We start from the raw sequence: 22,144 nt of genomic DNA on the forward strand, positions 1-22,144 counted from the left end.
GGAATCTATGACATACCTGCTGCCCTATTAAACCCATATATTACCAGGAGCACAAGGCTTTCATCTCATTCTAGCCTTTTAATCAGACTATGGGAAGTGTAAAAGCAAGAAGTGTGTTAAGCATAATTTTTACTGAGGAAACCAGCAATTCTTTATACCTTTCAAAAGGAAGAGAGAGAGCCATCCATCAAGCTGTCATTGCAGATTAGATGTCACAAACCTCACCCTGTGGAGCTGTCAGGAATCTGTAAACCTTTTAAAAGCTATGCCTGGTCTTGACTCTTTTTTTCTTTCTTTTTAAGGGTTTTATAGATTTTTGTAGAAAACTCTAATAGGCAATGGCTAAAAGGTGTTTTATTCTTCTAGCTTGCTAGAGGTCCTTTCTTAAAGCTCAAATTAATTAGTTTCTGCCTTATAACTGAGAACAAATAATAGTCTGTCTGGCCTATGGGACTGATCCTAAAACAAGCTTTGCTTGATTTTCTTTTCTTTTAAACACTGTGGCTGCCCTTCTGCCTACTACCCAAACTCTGGCTGCAACCCCCCCCTTTCTTGGGAGTAAGACCCACTAATCTCGTGCTGTTGGTCTAATACTAGGTACTCTTTATATAACAATAACACAATTCTGTTCACATCAGCTGACACTCATCTCTGGGCTGGATTGCAGTTGCTATCTATTAGCTTTGCAGGTTTGAGTGTGAATAATTCCTCCTTGGAATGAAAGGGAAGGGTTCTTAAGTTCTGGTATTTACAAACAATAAGAATACAAACAATAAGAATTAACATGGTAGATTCCATTCATTACTCATGGGTGGATACAGCAATTATCCTTCTATAAAGCCTATAGTAAATTGTGCAGCAGCTTTAAACTCTGGGATTATGTGGGTAAACGGCTGTTCTGCTGTCGAGGTCCTGATTCCTGAGCTGAACCTTCAGAATCTTCAGAATAACCACTTTATTTTCTGTATTGTTTCCAAGCACATCAAAACTGAAGGAAATTGCATTTTTTCCTTCTCTTTTTTGTTTCCAGCTTTCTTTACTGCCTGAATATTTTTAGTGATTATGAGTGTTTTAGAACCATAGCTTGCTTAAGAGTTTAAAATGGCTGAAAATCTATCTCATGGTTAGGAGCACATTCAGGAAAGCTGCCTGCTGAAATAGGCAATGCAGATGCACCCCCCCCCCCCGCCTGTTGTTTCTTCAGTGCCTCTAGTTTAACCACAGTGATTTTGGAAAGAAATTAAAATGCACCTTATTGATGTTTGACAATAAAAGGATTCCAAAGCAGTATACAATTGGAAGGGTCTTAGACTGGATTAAAAATAAGCATCTCAAATCTGTTATAATGGTTGTGTTTACATTTCTCGCTCTCTCTTCATTCCTTCAAAGTTATCATGTTTCGCAAGCGTTAAGAGAACTGTCTCATTCTAAAAGGAATTGGAGGTATTCCAGTTTAAGCAAGAGATTTTCTTCACTTGCCTACCCGACTCCCCCTCTTCCAGTCATCCCTCTCCCCACCCTCTGATATGTATGTTTTGCAACACAGCGTAGCAAGACTAGGCTAAAGAGATTGATGTGGTCACTGCAGGTTTTTCTTTTTTTAAAGGACTGCCATCTTTTAGATCGATTGCATGATGATAATAAATTGATGCAGCCATAATGAAAACCTCATTTTCTATAACCTCACTTCGCTAAACTTTTAGTGGCAAGAAGAAGGGGCTTAAGGAAGGGAGTTGCTTAGATACTACAAAATATCAAACGAATTAAGCTAGAAACTGGGAGTTGCATGATGTTGTATAAGTTGTTTCTTTAGCTTTTTATCAATAGCAAATAGTTGTCTTGATTGTGCTTTTTTGTAAACTCACAGTGGTACTTTCATTTAAAGGGAAAAAAGAGAGATCAAGGTAAATAAAAATAGTAACTGTGTACGCAAGAGAGAAAACGCAAGCATTCTTGTGAGAATGTTGTTGTTGTTGTTTAGTCGTTTAGTCGTGTCCGACTCTTCGTGACCCCATGGACCATAGCACGCCAGGCACTCCTGTCTTGCACTGCCTCCCGCAGTTTGGTCAAACTCATGTTCGTAGCTTCGAGAACACTGTCCAACCATCTTGTCCTCTGTCATCCCCTTCTCCTAGTGCCCTCAATCTTTCCCAACATCAGGGTCTTTTCCAAGGATTCTTCTCTTCTCATGAGGTGGCCAAAGTATTGGAGCCTCAGCTTCACAATCTGTCCTTCCAGGGAGCACTCAGGGCTGATTTCCTTCAGAATGGATAGGTTTGATCTTCTAGCAGTCCATGGGACTCTCAAGAGTCTCCTCCAGCACCATAATTCAAAAGCATCAATTCTTCGGCGATCAGCCTTCTTTATGGTCCAGCTCTCACTTCCATACATCACTACTGGGAAAACCATAGCTTTAACTATACGGACCTTTGTCGGCAAGGTGATGTCTCTGCTTTTTAAGATGCTGTCTAGGTTTGTCATTGCTTTTCTCCCAAAAAGCAGGCGTCTTTTAATTTCGTGACTGCTGTCACCATCTGCAGTGATCAAGGAGCCCAAGAAAGTAAAATCTCTCACTGCCTCCATTTCTTCCCCTTCTATTTGCCAGGAGGTGATGGGACCAGTGGCCATGATCTTGGTTTTTTTGATGTTGAGCTTCAGACCATATTTTGCGCTCTCCTCTTTCACCCTCATTAAAAGGTTCTTTAATTCCTCCTCGCTTTCTGCCTCCTCGCTTTCTGCCATTTAATTCCTCCTCGCTTTCTGTCATCTGCATATCTGAGGTTGTTGATATTTCTTCCGGCAATCTTAATTCTGGCTTGGGATTCATCTAGTCCAGCCTTTCACATGATGAATTCTGCATATAAGTTAAATAAGCAGGGAGACAATATACAACCTTGTCGTACTCCTTTCCCAATTTTGAACCAATCAGTTGTTCCATATCCAGTTCTAACTGTAGCTTCTTGTCCCACATAGAGATTTCTCAGGAGACAGATGAGGTGATCAGGCACTCCCATTTCTTTAAGAACTTGCCATAGTTTGCTGTGGTTGACACAGTCAAAGGCTTTTGCATAGTCAATGAAGCAGAAGTAGACGTTTTTCTGGAACTCTCTAGCTTTCTCCATAATCCAGCGCATGTTTGCTATTTGGTCTCTGGTTCCTCTGCCCTTTCGAAATCCAGCTTGCACTTCTGGGAGTTCTTGGTCCACATACTGCCTAAGCCTGCCTTGTAGAATTTTAAGCATAACCTTGCTAGCGTGTGAAATGAGCGCAATTGTGCGGCAGTTGGAGCATTCTTTGGCACTGCCCTTCTTTGGAATTGGGATGTAGACTGATCTTCTCCAATCCTCTGGCCATTGCTGAGTTTTCCAAACTTGCTAGCATATTGGGTGTAGCACCTTAACAGCATCATCTTTTAAAATAATGTTGTTCTATTAAATAGGCCTATTGAAGTGGAAAGAAATAACTTCCCAAAAGTCTTCTCTCTGGCTTTGAAGTTCAGGTTGACTGCCTTCTCCGGTAAATTATACATTTAAAATATTTCTTACCCACTCTTCTCTAAAACAAAGACCCAATGCAGTTTGCAGATCAATTAAATAAAAGGAATAATATGATGCAAATTGTGACTACCCACTGCTGTAGGTATGCCCAGTGAGATGGGTGCATGTGCATTCTTTTTGCACATGATGGTGAACACACTTTTTCCTACTTAGTAATAAATGCTAAGGGATAACGAAGTTATTGTGTAAAGTGATGCCACCCACTTTGCCTATTTCACTGACATCATTAGGCAGCCAACCTCTGTCTTCCAGAAACAGCTGAAATTACAGGTAGCATTACATGGGTGTGTGTGTGTGTGTGTGTGTGTGTGGCCAAAACAAAGTACAATTTTGGTGAGCTTGCTTATATCTACTGTACTACTGTACTCCCTGACATCAACATGGGCACTCAGCAAACTTAGCACCATGGCTGTGCCCTATGGTAGGAGGCTGCAAGCTGCCTCCTATTTTCAGTCTCCAGAATGCCCCTATGTATTTGGGGACAATGTAAAATGTCAGGTGGCTTACATTCATGCACTGCAAGGAAAACTGAGCCAGAGGAGAAGGGTGGGCTCAATCCACAGCATGTTTCAGCACTGGCTGACCCTGTTTGGAGCAGCAGCTTCATGAAGGCTGCTGCTGGGCCTGGACTTGAGCAACAAAGAAAGTGAAGGAAAATGTCACTGAGAACAGACGTCAATGAAGTCTTACAGGTAGAAAAGAAGCAATGAAGGAGAAACAAACTTGCAAATGGAAAGACATCTCCAGTAAGTTTCCCCCCCCCAAACCACCCTTCCTTCTGCCTTCCCCCCCTCTGTTTCCTTTCTTCTTTTCAGTTCAGAAACAAATGAGTGAAACTCATTTGTTGGATCCCTTAGGTTGGGATTCTGCTAGCTTGGACCTATGTTGGATTAACAGCATCAAAATAAAAGTACAGAACAATGCATGGTCATGAAGAGCGGAGGACAAGTACAAGTAGATTCAGAGCTTATGAAGTGGCTGGCCAAAGCCGGAAGGTCGCTCAGTTGCGGATATGCCTGGAAGCGAAAGGAAAACCCAATGCTGTAAAGAAAAATATTGCATAGGAACCTGGAATGTAAGAACCATGGATGAAGGTAAGCTGGATGTGGTCAGAAATGAGATGGCAAGAATAAATATTGACATCCTGGGCATCAGTGAACTACGGTAAAATGGAAGGGAATGGGCAAATTCAGTTCGGATGACTATCATATCTACTACTGTGGGCAAGAATCCTGTAGAAGAAATGGAGTGGCCCTCATAGTCAACAAAAGAGTGGCAAAAGCTGTACTGGGATGCAATCTCAAAAATGACAGAATGCTCACCTTGCCGACAAAGGTCCGTATAGTTAAAGCTTTGGTTTTCCCAGCAGTGATGTATGGAAGTGAGAGCTGGACCATAAAGAAGGCTGATCGCCGAAGAATTGATGCTTTTGAACTATGGTGCTGGAGGAGACTCTTGAGAGTCCCATGGACTGCAAGAAGATCAAACCTATCCATTCTGAAGGAAATCAGCCCTGAGTGCTCACTGGAAGGACAGATTGTGAAGCTGAGGCTCCAATACTTTGGCCACCTCATGAGAAGAGAAGACTCCCTGGAAAAGACCCTGATGTTGGGAAAGATTGAGGGAAATAGGAGAAGGGGACGACAGAGGACGAGATGGTTGGACAGTGTTCTCGAAGCTACGAACATGAGTTTGACCAAACTGCGGGAGGCAGTGGAAGACAGGAGTGCCTGGCATGCTCTGGTCCATGGGGTCACGAAGAGTCGGACACGACTAAATGACTAATATATAAAAAAGGGCAATTAATTTAGCCCCCCCCAGTTTGGGGTTGGTTGCTGCCAGTTCACCTCCCTCTCCTCTCCTGCCCCAATTATATAGGGAAATGTCCTCCCCTCTCCTACTAGAATGATGCCATCTGTAGCAGAAACTCTGCTCTGCTCTGGGCTATTTAAAAACCAATGTATTTCCCCTTATTTCAACAAGTGAGTAAAAGCTATGAGGACTATGCAGTGCCTTGTTTGGAGAATTGTAAGAACTTTTCTTACATAGAGCCTAGGGCTTATTTATGTAATTATGTCTCTTGGGTAGATTATATATTTCTTCTCATAATTATGTCTACCCAATAGACTGGAAGGACTCCAAGATTTCTGTTTTCTGTGATAAAAATGGTTTGGCTATGTTTTGTTGACTTTAAAATAAAAACAGCAACCTTGAATAGTCTGGCTCACCAAGAGGGTTCCATAGGGAAACTAACAAGGAGAGCAACAGTTTATCATAAATAAACATTTATATTAGTATGGGTTTAATAAACAGTAGCTCTTCTTTCTGCCTTGTTTCTGGAACCCTGTTAGGGAAGCACTAACTTACTCTTCGTTGATTGCAGTTGATTTATGACACACTTATTTTTCCCTTTGAAATTAAGCTAGGTGGTTGATTTGGAGCAGAATCCTTCTGATATGATGCATTGCATGAAATTCAAGAGCGAAAGATGAATTGCCTAACACCACTTACTGGCATTGCAACAAACTGCCACTGCAAATACCGTAGGTGTAGTTCTCCAAAGACTTCCTTTAAAAAGGAAGAGAGGAGGGAGGGAAAAATGGATAATAAGGCAATCCTTTTAGGAAAGGGAAGGGTTAAAGTGATAGAGCTAATTACTAGAAGGGAAAGACAGACCATAGAGAAGAAAATGGCTAGAGCAGGGATGGGGAAAAACTAGCTCTCAGGATGTTGCTGGTCTCTAACTGCCATCAGCCCCAGCCACTATGGCCAACATAGCTGCCAAGTTTTCCCTTTTCTCGCGAGGAAGCCTATTCAGCATAATGGAAAATCCCTGAAAAAAAGGGATAACTTGGCAGCTATGATGGCCAATGGCCAAGGGTTATGGGAGTTGTGGTCCAGCAACATTTGGAGGGCCAAGGGTTCCCCACCCTTGAGCCATAACTCATGAGAATAGTAGCACCACAGACCATTTACAATCAGGGAAATTGTGCAACTCTTCCATTGAGTTTTAAAAGTTGGATTTTCTGATGTAGGGATGGGGTGTGGGGGCATAGCTGCCAAGTTTTCGCTTTTCTCGCGAGGAAGCCTATTCAGCATAAGGGAAAATCCCTGTAAAAAAGGGATAACTTGGCAGCTATGGTGGGGGGGGGAAAACTATTTTGTTTACAATGTCATACAGATGTCTTGTGAAATGTGAGTGAATAAAGCATGCCTGTTATACCCAGTGTGGAAGCAGCCAAAGAGAAACAAAAAGTAAAAACCAGTGTGCAGAGTTCTTGTTGGCAGTGGAGATTTCAAGCATGTTCAGATGCCTTCATTCCACTAAGTCCAGAACTTCGGGAAAACCCAAAGTGTGGGATCATGGCTAGGTAGAGGGAAAACAGGCAGTTCTGCATTACAGATTGCACTGTGTGCTGCCCCCTGTGTGACTGGGAGCAGGTGAGTTATGAGCCATTGTTTAGGCAGCACTTCTGCAACAGGCGCATCACAGTCGTCCCCTCCCCCCCTTAGAGCTAATTATGTCATTAGGGAAAGGTTGCACTGATAACATAGATAAGGGGTGTCAAACTCAAATTCATCGGGGGCCTCATCAGCAGTTTGGTCACCCTCAAAGGGCCGGTTGTATCTGTAGGACTATGTGTCCACTCTTTATTATCATAAATTATTGTCACTGCATTCAATTATTACTGTTTTTTGTAATAATGTAAGTAATAACTAACATAGTCAGAATAATGGCAAATAGATATTCAAATGTACAATTATTGTACAATTTATTGAAAAATGATTTTTGGTAACTGCACTGGGTGGTGGAGGCTCGCTAGGGTTTCATGCAGGAGCTTTGCAGAGCTACTGGTACCTGGAGATGCTGGGGTCCTTCTGCATGCAGGACAGATGTTCTGCCAGTGAGCCACCACCCTTCACCAAAGGGACTGGCTGAGGTTGACTCACTGGAGCTGCTCTCCTGGTTCCAGGGTTTAAGGGCCAGAAGTATAAAGCAGCATCCTATGTTTCTGAGGAGAGGGAGGGGAGGGGGAGGGAGGGAGGAAGGAAGGAAAGAGGGGAGAGAAAGAAGAGTAGGAAATAAGGAAGGGAATAAAGAAGGAAAGGAAAAGAAAGAGGGAGAGAAGACAGAGATAAAGAAGGAAGGAAGGAGAGGGAAAGAAAGAATAAGAATGAGGGAGAAAGATGGGAAGGGAAGGGGGGTGTCGCCGCCTTGATTCAGCGCCAGAAAAGAGTGCGAAGGGACCCAGGGGCAAAAGGCATTTCCCATGCAGCGTGAGGTAGCGGGTGTCCGTTTTAGGAGACGTGCGTAAAGCCTCAGAGTTGCACGTTCGTGAGGCTGAGCCGCTGGTGAGCTCACGTTCATGAGGCTGACCCGCGGCAGGAGGAGGAGGAGGTGAGGCAAGAGGAGGAGAAGGCGGCGGCTTGCCGAGTCGGTGCCCGGCAGCACCGTACGGAAAGTCCTGAGCCTCTGGGACGCAGCAGTGCACTGTAGCACTTTGAATCCTCCTCCTCCACGCGGCGCTGCTGGGTGCTTTGTCTGTGCTTCAGCAGCAGCAGCAGCCGTTTCCAGGTGCCGAGCCGTGGCAGCAGGAGGAGGAGGATTCAAAGTGCTACAGACCACTGCTGCGTCGCAGAGGCTTGGGACTCTCCGTGCGGCGCTGCTGGGCGCTGACCTGGCAAGCTGCCTCCTCCTTCTCCTGCTGTGGCTCGGGGTGCTCCACGCAGCGCTGCTCCGGCCGCCTTTCTACCCCTCCCCCCAGGCCCCAGCTGTTTGTCGGCGTGGCGCTTCAGCAGCAAGGTCCCGCTGGCTGGGGCACTCGGCAGGCCACATGACGAGGTCTGGCGGGCCGGATTTGGCCCGCGGGCCTTGTGTTTGACACCCGTGACATTGATGAAAGATGGGCAAAGGAGAAATGCAAGCAAATTATAAGTTCTGGTCTGGGTTCTAGAGCCACTGTTTGCTGTGCAGTAGACACTAAGTTATCTCTCAGTTGCAGCTTTCCTTTACCCACCCCTTTCTGGGTGTAGATCCTTATTTTAGTTTGGCATATAGGTGAATTGCAGATGGCATTGAGCAGACCTAGCTCACCCCATCTGCTGATAGTCTGTCCTGAGAAGCTTAGTCAGTTGCTTTCAGCTCAGGATTGCAGGGAGTGGAGTGGGGCAGGGCAGAGGTGCAGATCCTTTGTGCAAGGTGACCCTAGAGTCTAGCTAAATAAAAAAAATTCCTTCAGTAGCACCTTAAAGACCAACTAAGTTTTTATTTTGGTATGTGCTTTCATGTGCATGCACACTTCGTCAGATACTGAAGGAATTTTTTTATTTTGTTTCGACTCAGACCAACATGGCTACCTACCTGAACCTAGAGTCTAGCTGTAAAACAGAATAGTTTTCAGGGAAAGAAAGAGAAGCCCATTCAGGCATCAGGGACAATAGGCTGTTTCCAATACTGTAGATGCCTTCCTCAAATCTTTGGCCAAAATTGTTGTACTCCAGTGCTTTCTGAAAATAAGCAAGGGGGGAGGGAATTGTTGGTGAAAGGGGCCAGATAATTCACACACCTTCTTCAAGGGCTAACTGTGGCATCTACCACTTAATGTGGAAGATCTATTGATACTGGAGTCCAGTGTTCCCACACCAGTTGGAGATTTTGTTTACAGCAGTCCTGTTGTCTGATGTTTTATTGATACAGTCCTCCTGGGAGCATGTATTGTGATATTCAGGGGAACTGCAAAGAGGAATTGGTCGAGAACCTGAGGAGCTCTCAGTCATATGGAGCTATTTCCCCCTTTCCTGGTGGCAAACTCTTTGGAGATCCTTTGCAGGCTGCCCTTCTTGAGTCAAAGGCAAAATCCAAAGATGTTTCAAATTTAGTTGCATTTTGCACCTTTACGAAGTGGACCTTTTACTTTTGTACATCACAAATGAGTGACTGAGTGAACCACCCTCACGAGACCTGAAAGGGAAAGCAAGTTTAGTCACTGCGAATTCTTGCTATCAGGAGGGCCCACAGTTAGTAGTTTGGCTGGTCAGGGCCGTAGTAATATGTGGGCAACGCACACAGGAATATGCCTCACTCCCCCTGCTCCTCTCCATACTTAATAATTTCCTTTGCAACTTCTTGGCAAGGTTGGCCTTCAGTGTCATGTTTTAGTAGGGCAGGACAATTGCTTTGAGGGTATTTTTTTTTATCTGCAACATAGAAGATAAAAGCTCACCTATATTTCCCATTTGTACTTGATAACAATTCTTTATGGTTATTTTTGTAACCTAAGAAAAGCGCTGGGGATTAGCTCTCTTTAATCCAGCACCCCCCTTCCCACAAGGGCCAGCCAGAGAACGATGGGAAGCCCACAAGCCAGACGGAGCACATGGGGCACTCTGCTACCTGTTGTACCCCAGTGATCGGTACTCAAAGGTGTGGTGCACCTTGGATCCTGGAGAGAGAATGCAGTGATCATGACTAGGAGCCATCTTCCCCATGTCCTTGCATAATTAGGAAAACCTGAAAGTTGTTTAGCTTTCCCCCTTAAAAAAAAAATGCCCCCAAAATGAGATTATTTGGTTTACTTGCCAAAGATCCAGGACAAACCACTGCCTTCTGGAAATTTTCCCCAGACGTCACTCTCACCTGGTAATTTCCTGGTAATGTCCGGGAAAATCAGGACATATAGCATATAGTTTAACTATGTGCTGTGTAAAGAAGTTCATGCTCTGTCTGACCCAAGTCTTTTACCATTTAGCTCCATTGGATAATGCTGGATTCTTGTATTGTGAGAGAAAAGGTTTTTTCTAGTGAAAGAAATGCTTCTCTCTAACCACTTTCTCTGCATATTGTAAAGGTGCTAGATTAGGAACTTAAAATACACCTACACCTTTTACATGAGCTAGGATGATATTTCTTCAGATAAAGCATTTGTATTTCCATCACCACACCACCCCGATGTATGGTATATTTACAGGGCCGTCTTAAGCATGCCCGGCGCCCTGGCGCCATGGTGTGACGGATCCCTCCGGCGCCCCGCCCCGTTTCCCAGTGCGGCTGCCGTAGGGCTGCCGTAGGGCCGGCCCTGGGCCCCCCTGGGCCAGGGGGCACTGCCCGCCCCCTGTTGCGACACCCCTGCGCGCGGCGGAGGCAGCCCCAGGCCCGCACACCACCGGAGAGCAGCCTGAAGCTGCTGAACAGCGGAGGTGTGCCTGGGGCAGCCTCAGCCGCACCTCTCAGTGGGTGCAGCGGCGCCCCTGGCGCCCTGGCGCCCCGTGCCACCAGGGGTGGGCCTTAGAGCCGGCCCTGTAAATTTACTTATGAATCTATCACCTGCAATAATTTCCTGATAAAAATATAACCTAGGGCTTGTCTTCACTGCAGCCTATAGCTTTTTAGACTTGTGCAATGGTAGCTTTGCAGGCTGGCTCTACCATTGCATCTCCCTGTCTGCTCCTTTAACTGCTGCCAAATGATATTTGAACCATGTGTTTTGCATGTGTATTACACAGCAGTGCAACATTCCTTGCCAAAACCCCAAAAGCTGCCTCCAGGCTTTTTTGGTATGGTTTTCATCCCTATTCTAATGATTTTTTTTTCCTTTGCCTGCCACCCTCATAGGTCATCTTTTTTAAAAAAGTATTTTTATTTCTCAATCCTGGAGAAAAGTTTGCAACTGCGCATTCTCACTAATGCTGGAGCTTTGTGCTGTTGTGCAAGCAGGAAAACATGAACACATATGTTAACCCTGTAAAAATGTTTTTTGCTACTTTGGTTGCCTGGTAAAATGGAAAGGAGAGTGGCTTAGGGTTGAAGCTGGAGGGAATTAGATTTCGTGTCTAACCTATGGCCCACCAGATGATGTTGGACTCCAGTTCCTCTTAGCCCCAACCAGCTTGGCCAATGGCCATGGATAATGGGAGTTGTAGTCTGGAGGACTACAGGTTCCCCATCCTCATCATAAAGAAAGCAGAAGTAAAAATGGGTTGCACACCTATTTTTAACACTGCCAGCTGACCCTGCAAAAGGAGAAGTCATGCATTTCCAGTCTGGCAAGATGTAGGAGGTGTTCCTGCCTTTGTGCCAAGACTTGTCACTGCAAGCGAAATGTGTGACTTCGCTCTTTGGAAATTGAATTAGAAACATGAAAAGCAGACGAAATGATTGTGACCACATAATTATCTTGATTTTATTGAGTGTTTTTGTATCATGTCAAGTTTCAATATAAACATTGCTCTTCTTCCAAGTAGTGAAAATTGATCAAAAACCAATGGATCCTACATCACTTCAAGATATTACTTGATTCTGGACAGCTGTGAACTAAGGGTGAAATCCTAAACATGCTTAATATAGAGAACAGTTCCCATTGAACTTAGAGGGACCTGCATCTACATAAATAAAAATGGTTAGGATTGTGATGTAAATCAGATTCAACTCCGCACTTGATTATCCATTGTGAATTTTGGTGTAGACAATTCCTTTATTAGGACGGCATGCTGCAATCACTACCCTGCTATATATGGATATCCTTCTCAAAGTTCTCTGCTCTTTCCGCTTGTGTCCAGGTGAATCCTGGCATCATAGCCCTTTGCTCTCAAGCTTCCTCAGAAGTGACTCCATGTACACAGAATCCGCCTTATTTGCAAAGTGTTTTCACTCAGTCAAACTGACTTACCATTTCCTACACACATCATGTCATTAGGGCAACAATTTTTCGTAGGGAGAGGCACCAAAGCAAGAAGAGTTAATATGTGAAGTCCAAGTCATCTTCTCCAGGGGAATTACAGCAGTTTCTACAACTCATCCCTGTTTTGTATCACCAAGAGATGGAGCTTCTTGTGTCTTTCTTAGCACAGCCTGACCTCAAATTCTCTCTGTTCCCCCCATTTGTACAGGAGGCGGACTTCTCCTTTCACACATACATAGAGGTTCTGTAACTTCTGTTTTAAGAGGCTTGGGCCAAGACAGAGGGTATTAGGAGGCTGGCAGTTGGGGAGGAATGAACCATGTCAGTTTGGGAAGATCTTCCAATGATACCCTGCCTACAGGTAGTGAAAGTGAGCATTTTCATGACCTGTGGCCACATTTTTATATAATCATTAATGGTGTGTGTGTGTGTGGTGGGGGGGGTTGTCTAACCTTATCTGTTTGAATAGCTGTGGACATTCAAAGGCCTGGAAATGATGCCTTATGAGGAACGGCTTAGAGAGCTGGGTATGTTTAGCCTGGAGAAGAGAAGGTTAAGGGGTGATATGATAGCCATGTTCAAATATATCAAAGGATGTCATATAGAGGAGGGAGAAAGGTTGTTTTCTGCTGCTCCAGAGAAGCGGACACGGAGCAATGGATTCAAACTACAAGAAAGAAGATTCCACCTAAACATTAGGAAGAACTTCCTGACAGTAAGAGCTGTTCGGCAGTGGAATTTGCTGCCAAGGAGTGTGGTGGGGTCTCCTTCTTTGGAGGTCTTTAAGCGGAGGCTTGACAGCCATCAGTTAGGAATGCTTTGATGGTGTTTTGTGCTTGGCAGGGGGTTGGACTGGATGGCCCTTGTGGTCTCTTCCAACTCTATGATTCTATGATTCTGTAACATCCCAGTAGCTGATCCAATGGCAACTGGCAAACAGTTTTTATCATATTATATAAGGATGAAACTGGGCTGCTGGTCCTCTTATGAATACTAAGAATTCAGTTGCTGGGCACCACTGTTGTTCCTCTGAGATCTCTTGTTTATCTCCCCCTCTCTCTAAAGTTCTATACCCAGTTCTTTAGTGCAGGAGAATTTTGGAAGCAACATGGTAATTTTGAGAGTTATGGATTCATTATGGTAATGGCAACATATCATTAAACAATTTAATGCCAAGGTTTGGAGTAAAGGTGTAGGGAAAGAGGGAAGGGCAGTGAGGGCAATGGCAGGGTAGCTTTGTTTGCTTCATGTTTTGTGAAGAGTTTTGGGGATCTGAAGGAAGGTGGACACAGCAGGATTTGGGAATTGATTTCTTTCTGCAGGGCCTGTAAAACAGAGTTGTCCCACCTGGCCTTTGGCCTGGAATCAACTTGATCCCCTCCCCCTCCCCCTCTTTCCTTTTTCCTTTCCTTCTGTGATGGAACTCATATTTGGGGACTCCCCTGGCTTTTTCTGGCCCATGTAGGACCAGTCTGGATAGTCGGCCTTGGTGAAGATTTGACATTTTCTTCCCCTAACAGTTTTTGATTTGAGTTTCTGTTGAAATGAGGCTGCATTTTAATGTTGTATTTAATCTTGTTTTTAAGATGTATTTTAATCAATTGTTTTATATCCGGTGTTAGCTGCCCTGAGCCCGGTTTTGACTGGGGAGGGCGGGGTATAAATAAAATTTATATTTTTAAAAATAAAATTGGTTTGGGTCCTACCCTACAGAGCATGAACAAATCATCTCTAGGGATGAGGGTGAAAATGTTTGTGCTTGTTCAAATGGGGGGGACGGGACATGATATCAGTTCAGGAAGGCTGAAGCACCGTTGGGTGAAGCACATACATCAAAGACATTTGGAGAGAGACACCATATAGAAATGTTTATAAACTGATCCTAGAAGCCTCTGATCCAATTTGTGTGAACTGGAGTGCTTGGCTTTAAAAGATGGAATAGATATAGAGGGCATATACTGGGATGGAGAGAACCAGTGAGTCATGGTTATCTCCAGATAAAAGCTCCCTAGGAAGGGCAGGGAAGGGCCTACTGGAGGATATAGAATACAGAAGGGTCCTTTCTCATCCACAGACTTGATGTGGGTGGTGATAGTGGACCACAGAAGTAGTTTAGTATGGACAACATACTGTCTCATCCTTCTGACAAAAATGTCCAGGGTGAAATGGGGAATGAAATCAAGGACGCAGCCAAAAGATGAAGTGGTGCAATAATGAGTGACTTCAATGGCTGTCCCATATACTGGTGTGTTTCAGTCTCAACGAAGCAAAATGTCTAAATACCTTGTGTGACTGTGCTCTGGAACAATTGGATTTAATCTTAAGTGTCACCCAGGACCTGGTGCAAGATGTAAATGTTGAACTGATTGAGAACAATGAACATAATGCTATGAAATCCAAGATATACACAAGAAGACAATTGCCAAGAAAATCCAACAGTCATATTTGACTTCTAAAGAGGAAAGTGAAGAGAGTCATATCTCTTTGATAGAGATTGTCCAAAACCACAATAAAAGAAGTTCAGCTAGCATGTATATTGCAGATCAAGAAAGGTGCTGCAAGGACCAAGAGGATGCCAGCTTGATGAATGAGTACAGTCAAAGGAGCTGTTGGAGGCAAGAAGTCTTATTTGATAATATGGAAGTCTTGTCCCAAAAAAAACACTAACTTTGGCAAAAGAAACACAATCAGCAATAAGGGGTTTGAAAACCAACCAACCAAAGCCAAGCAAGAGAGGTGGTTGGATCTTTGGATGAGAAAGGGAGTCAAAGGTGTGCTAAAGGAGGAAAGTGAGATGAGCGCCGCAACCCCAGAGTCATCCGTGACTGCACTTAACTGTCAGGAATCCTTTACCTTTTTAGAGGATGAAAAGGAGGTTGCAAAGGAGCTGATGGAATTTTTTACATCCATCTTCACAATAGGGCAGGTCCCTGCACCTGAGGAACTGAGGCAAGTAGTGGTGATAAGAGATGAAGTTAGTGGCCTTATGGGCTACTGTAATTGCAAACAGACAATCACTGCGTCCAGATGGCACCCACTAAAGAAAGCTATGTTAAATTGCCTATCTTCTAACAAAAAAGGAACTTATCCATAAGATCAGCCTATATATATGAGTACTAAAAAGTAACCAATGTAAGGCAATTTTTTTACAAGGACGTCAGATGGGATCTAGGAAATTACAGTCTGGTTAGCTTAATATCTGTTCCAGGAAAACCAGTGAGAAGCATGATTAAATACTTGGTCTTTTGACAAAATACCTCACGAAAGACTCAGAGTAAGCTTAGCAGTCATGGCATCAGACGATTATTAACTTGTTCATTAATTGTCTACAGTTAGGGGTGAAAAGTGAGGTGTCCAAGCTTGCTGATGACACCAAATTGTTAAAGGTGGTTAAAGAAAAAGCACTTATTAGAAGGTCTAAAAGGGTCTCCCCAAACTGGGTGTGTGGGCTTTAAAATGGAAAATGCAAACCCATGTAAGCAAGTGTAAAGTGATCCTGATTTCACTTATACCCTCCGGGGATCTCAACTGGCAGTGACTGACCAGGAACAAGAACTTTAGGTTGTAGTGGATATAGCTTGATGAAGATGTTGATCCTGCTGCAGAAATGGAGAGTTCCATGTTAGGGATTATTACAAAAGCAATTGAAAATTAAACTGCCAATGTTATGATGGCATTACACTAATCTGTGGTGGGACCACACTTGGAATACTGTGTGAAGTGCTGCTTGCCTCCCCTCAAACATTTGGGTCTTTCTAGTTAGGAAAAAAAGTGAGTAAATGAGGGACAAGCTCAAGGTCTATAAAATTATGCATTGTTATGTATGGAAAACGTCGACAGGGACCATTTCTCTCTCTCTCTCTCTCTCTCTCTCTCTCTCTCTCTCTCTCTCTCTCTCTCTCTCTCTCTCTCTCTCATAATACTACAACCCAGGTCCATCCAATGACGCTGAAAGTTGGAAGATTCAGGATTAGAGAAAGTAAACAGTGCATAAAGTATAAGTACTGTAAATAAATAAGAATTATGAAATTTCCTCCTGCAACCAACCTGATCACCAGCCTGCATGACTTTGGAGGAAGATGAAACAAGTTCCTGGAGGATGAGGCTATGAATGCCTTCTAGTCATGATGCTCAACTATCAGAGGCAATATTTCTTTGAATATCAGTTGTTGGGCCTCCCAAGCTAGGAGAGTGTCTTCTCACCCTGTTCCTGCTTGTGGATTTCCCATAGGAATCTAGTTGGCCACTGTAAGAACAGGATCCTGGATTAGACATGCCTTTGGCTTGATCCAGCAGAGTTCTTACGTTCCCATGCAACATTCTTGTACTCATGTAAGCGATTTACTTATGTATAAGGAAAATGACACAAGTATCTTCCATGTAGGGTTATTGTGATGGGTGAAAGAGAAGAGTCTGTAGTTCACTCCTTGCACCAGTTCCAGGTTAAAGATAAAAGTTCTTTGGTCCTTGCAATAAAATAAAATAAAGTAAAATAAAATAAATACTACATTTTCCAGTCATGCTAACAACACTTTTATTTTATGATTTGCTGTTTCCAGGGCACAGACAGAAGCTTGATGACTCTAAACCTAGTTTGTTCTCTGAGCGCCTCAGTGATTTAGGGCGCATTCCTCATCCCAGTATGAGAGTAGGGGTCCCGACTCAGAGCCCACGGCCCTCTCTGAACTCTGCACCAAGCCCTTTTAATCCACAAGGACAGAGTCAGATTACAGGTAAGAGACAGAACCATGGACTTGAATGGGCCATGGTAATAATTGATTATAGTAGGCCTTTTATTGTTTCAAAATGTAGAAAAATAACTGTTGCAAAGTGAAAGATATAAACACATGTAAACTAGTTGGGAATAGATTTTTCTGTAGCGTTCATGACAAAATAATTTGGTCTTCTTTCTTGTTTGCAGTCAAAATTGGGGGTGGGATGAAATGGGGAGGAAATTCTCATCTTCCAGGTCTCATTCATGGAATTGGTCTACATGCATAAATAAAAATATGTAAATTTTCCAGCTATACATGTGGCTTCTCTCTAGCACCCATAGCTATGCATCACTGTTTCAGTAAACTATGAACCAGACCACAATGAGAGATGCATACATTTTATTTTCAAGCCAAGAGACTGCTTTCACTATTCAAAACAGAATGTGTGTAGGGAAAGCAGAGAAAATCTAAAGCGCTGAGGTCCATATAAAAAGATGCAGCAGCAAACCTAGGCCAATTGTTACCCCCCCCACACACTTGGGTGAACTTCTCTTTGTTTATATACAATTTTATTCTAAAGATCCCAATAAAAAGTGGAAAGCCATTTTGTGGGTGGGGAGTGGGAAATGTTAATGAAATGCAGCCCTTTTTTTAGTGCAAGCCCCAATTTTGTTTTATCCTAAAGAAGAAGAAGAAGAATCATAGAATCATAGAGTTGGAAGAGACCACAAGGGCCATCCAGTCCAACCCCCTGCCAAGCAGGAAACACCCTCAAAGCATTCTTGACATATGCCTGTCAAGCCTCTGCTTAAAGACCTCCAAAGAAGGAGACTCCACCACACTTCTTGGCAGCAAATTCCACTGTCGAACAGCTCTTACTGTCAGGAAGAAGGCTGAGTCTACACAGGCATTTCTTTAGTTCAGGCCCATTTACACATACTACTAGTGACATGAGTTTTTAACTGCTTCAAGCCACACTGAATGATGCAAAGGCACTGGAAATGCAGCGAGGCAGGCAGGCAATAGGGAGATAAGTTTTTTAAATTAGAAAAAAGTGATGTGATCCTAAATTGTTGTGGTCCACGTCTGAAGATCTGAATTATGTGGTTGGAGTTCATCCTCTGGCTCCTTCCCACTTAGTTGTTGCCCAGCAGGGCGGTTAATGACTCCTCCTGGGGGCTTCCTTGCTAAAACAGACACAAGGAAACAACACATGGAGAGAGAAATTGAGGCAGGGGGTAAATATTTGATTACTTCAACTGTGGGTACTTTGGCTTAATTACAGTAGGGTATTTGGAATAATAGGGACCCAGGTGGCACTGTGGGTTAAACCACAGAGCCTAGGGCTTGCTGATCAGAAGGTCGGTGGTTCGAATCCCTGCAACGGGGTGAGCTCCCGTTGCTCGGTCCCAGCTCCTGCCCACCTAGCAGTTCGAAAGCACATCAAAGTGCAAGTAAATAAATAGGGACCGCTCCGGCAGGAAGGTAAACGGCGTTTCCGTGTGCTGCTCTGGTTCACCAGAAGCAGCTTTGTCATGCTGGCTACATGACCCGGAAGCTGTCTGCGGACAAACGCCGGCTCCCTTGGCCTATAGAGCGAGATGAGCGCCGCAACCCCAGAGTCGGACACGACTGGACCTGATGGTCAGGGGCCCCTTTACCTTTTTATTTGGAATAATTAAGACAAGAAATGATGTGATAGCCATGTTCAAATATATAAAAGGATGTCGTATAGAGGAGGGAGAAAGGTTGTTTTCTGCTGCTCCAGAGAAGCGGACACGGAGCAATGGATTCAAACTACAAGAAAGAAGATTCCACCTAAACCTTAGGAAGAACTTCCTGACAGTAAGAGCTGTTCGACAGTGGAATTTGCTGCCAAGGAGTGTGGTGGAGTCTCCTTCTTTGGAGGTCTTTAAGCGGAGGCTTGACAGCCATCTGCCAGGAATGCCTTGCTGGTGTTTCTTGCTTGGCAGGGGGTTGGACTGGATGGCCCTTGTGGTCTCTTCCAACTCTATGATTCTATGATTCTATGAAATGCATCAGTTTCTACAAAGCAAACATAAACACATTCGCTTCATTTCTGATTATTCAGTTAAATTGCTTACTTTATTCCAGGCATGCTCTTCCACAAGTAATGCATGATTTACGATAGATAGCCTTTAGTTTCTCTATCAAATCCCTTCTGAATAATGATGAAGTAGATGTTGATCTTGAAGTGGATGTTACATTTCATTTTCTTTCCATGTTCCATATTTTAGTCCCTATTGAATCCTTTTCAGCATGCATTTGTACTGTATTTAGATGTGTACGCATCTATAGAGTATACACATTTAGTTCTCTCTCTCACACACACTGTATTTATTGATAATGATTTAAAACCCTCTGTAAAACATGCAGATTCTGGCAATGCAGGCATGGATTGGTAGAAGGTGATTTTTACTGAGCAAGGCGTTTTACCTAGTGCACTGCAGAAGCAACACCGAAAGGCCATTAAATACAAACTCTCAAATAAGGTTTGATGTTTCCTGAGGAAGTACAGACCCAAATGAAACTCTTCTCAAGTCCAAATTTTATGCGGGTATGTTTGCTACTCCACCAGCCCCACACTCACAAAACATGTCTGCATATGTGACACCTCTGTCATATATTTTTGATTTTTTTTTCCTTCTAAAATACAGCTGGCCAGGATTATTCTATATGAGACAGGAAAAGCCAAGTGCATGGTGGTAAGAATGTGGTCAGTGTGCCTGGTGGAATTTCAGTGGAGGAGTTGTAGTAGGAAGTGTAAGCGAGAGTTAAGTGAGGTTTCATGCTCCATCACCACTGTGCCAACATATGATCTATAGGCAATCTGTGACTTCAGTAACCGAAATAACAGCATGCAAAGTCAAGTGGTCTGAACCATGAGAAACAGTTTTTTAAACCCCAGCAGCACACAGTTTTCATTTCTCAGGCTTGGGGAAATATCCTATTAATTCATTATGCTTGGGTTTAAAAGATGTTTGGCTGGTGTATTTAGGACCAGATCTATATTTTGCTCTCTGAAAAGTCTGTTCCTGCTTCTTGGTGTGGAGTGTGTGCTATTGTCAGTTCAAGTTGTTTTGACAGTGTTATGAGCGAAACCATGAAACCACATGAATTCTGTGACGGCAGCAGGGGAAATTAACAAATGGGAGAAACGTTATTTCCAAAGACTTTGGTGTGTTTAATGCAAATATTCTAATTTGCGTTAAGACACTGAGACTTGAGGGGCTGTTGGTCATGTTGGCTGGAGCTAAAGAGGAGCTGCTGGGCTTTTCTTGTTGGCATTTAGATTGTTTTGTTTTGAAGATGTTGGTATTTTTGTGATGGTTGTTTAATGGGTTTTATTGTGTGTATATTTTATTGTTTTAAGGAGGTTTGAATATACATTCTGAAGAAAACGAGGGAAATTCATATTTGTCCATTTAGGAAGTTAGGTGTTGCCTTCTGTCTACCTGTCCCTGGAGTACTCTATGCAACTGTGAAATTATATATTAGTGTGTTTGCTACTCCACCAGCCCTATGAAACGCCACCGGAATCTATAGAGTGCTTTATGGATTCCTGTAGTTGCCTTTTTTCTCTGACCCTGTAACTGACACAAGTGCTGTATAGGCCTTAGCCACTTCCATGGGTCTCATGGCACTGGGCTGATTTGTAGTCCCACCACTTTCCCCACCCTCTCCAAAACATTCTTCTTAGGTTTTTGTAGGTTTCAACCGTTTGCACGGAGTATTGTAGTCAGTAGCTGTGTTGCAGCGTTATACAGAGCAGTTGCTTATAGATGTTGGGATCTATAAGCAGACTGTCCAGAGGAGAGGAATAAAGTACTTTCTCAAGACTGTGCTCTCTCTGGGGTAGAGAAACAAAGGGAGCTTCAAAGTGCTCTTTTTAAATGCAAATACATGACAGTCTTGGGTTGTCGGCAACTGTCCATTGTGACCCTTTGGGAACAAAGGTTCTGGTGGCTTGCCACTAAAATTCTTCCCATTGTTTGTTTTGTTCTTAAGGCTAGCAGTCAATTATTTCTTTTCACAAGCTTGGAAAATATTGATTCTGTAGTTTTCATTCTGCATGAGAGCAGTCCATATGCCCTAGCTTTCAGCTCTGGGGCAACTAACCTGTTGCTCTGCAGATGTTGTTGGGCTACAATGCCCATCATTGCTGGCTGCTGGCCAAACTGGCTTTGGCTGAGAGGAGCATCTGGAGGGCCACAAATTAGCCCCCCCCCCCCCCGCGCCTTGGCCTGTCAACCTGGCTTGCATACTGATATAACCACTTGTTAGATTTTCACAGGGAGAGACACGGGAGAAAGAGGCAGCAAAGGTTGGGGTAAGCTTGCGCTCTGCTTGTCAACTGGAGGAGCCAACTTGCTTTATGTCACACGCCTCTGCTGATCTTTGTGGGAGAAAGCAAGTCAGTTGTAAAGAGCAACACAACTGTAATTATGCCCCAAGTATGGTTCACTCCCCATGGAGACTTGCCTGGCACCTACCCTGATTTTGCTTCAATGTCAGGCAAACACTCTTAATCTATTACAGTATTTAAAGATGCACCTGTTTACACAGACATTCCCTTGACCTTTTGACCCTAATTACTGCTTTAATTGCTGTGCTTATCTAATGGAATTTTATCACCACTTTTAATAATGGATGATTACTTTTTAATATTTTAATGGGCTTCTTTGGTTTTATATACAGTATATATATCTTTCTCTCTTTGGCGATCACTCATAGCCAAGTAAGATTGTCTTCCATAAACACGGTTTTAACAATGGGTGCATAAGTGACTGTGGAGGCCAATTCTGGATCCACACGTCCTTCCACAGTGGGGGCAATGTTTTCCGGGCGGGAGTTGATCATGGTGTGGATTTGCCAAGTGTGCCTTCCTCTTAGCAAGTTTCTCCTTTGCGTCCTGTGTTTTCTGATTATGAGAGTTTGTAAGTAGCCCAGTGTCACAGATGGTGCGCTGCGACTACTCTAAAGTAACGACTCTCCAGACCGTTGCCTTTTCATGCTTTTATTGTGTGCAGGCTATTTACAGTGCTAGAGCTGTACAGGGTACATGTTCTCAGTTTGACCCAGAACCCTGGAATGGCGTTTCCCGCGTTTTCTTCCAACATAAGAGCCTGGGCACCCCAAATCTCCTTCCGCGTTTCCTCCTGCGTAATTCCGG

At 43.7% G+C, this 22,144-nt stretch overlaps 1 protein-coding gene across 3 annotated transcripts in view; it reads left to right on the forward strand.

Moving 5' to 3' along the window:
* RUNX2 (RUNX family transcription factor 2) overlaps nt 1–22,144 on the forward strand; it is a 116,750-nt gene that overhangs the window by 65,878 nt on the left and 28,728 nt on the right. For 2 of the 3 annotated variants that reach the window (XM_035110304.2, XM_060272335.1), the window contains exon 4: nt 16,795–16,968. The exons of the other annotated variant lie outside the window; for it this stretch is intronic. In XM_035110304.2, the coding sequence (XP_034966195.2) occupies nt 16,795–16,968 (174 nt within the window). The remainder of the gene's footprint in view (nt 1–16,794; nt 16,969–22,144) is intronic. 3 annotated transcript variants of the gene reach the window in all.

The sequence above is a fragment of the Zootoca vivipara genome, chromosome 3 (assembly GCF_963506605.1).
Source record: "Zootoca vivipara chromosome 3, rZooViv1.1, whole genome shotgun sequence".
Lineage (NCBI taxonomy): Eukaryota > Metazoa > Chordata > Lepidosauria > Squamata > Lacertidae > Zootoca > Zootoca vivipara.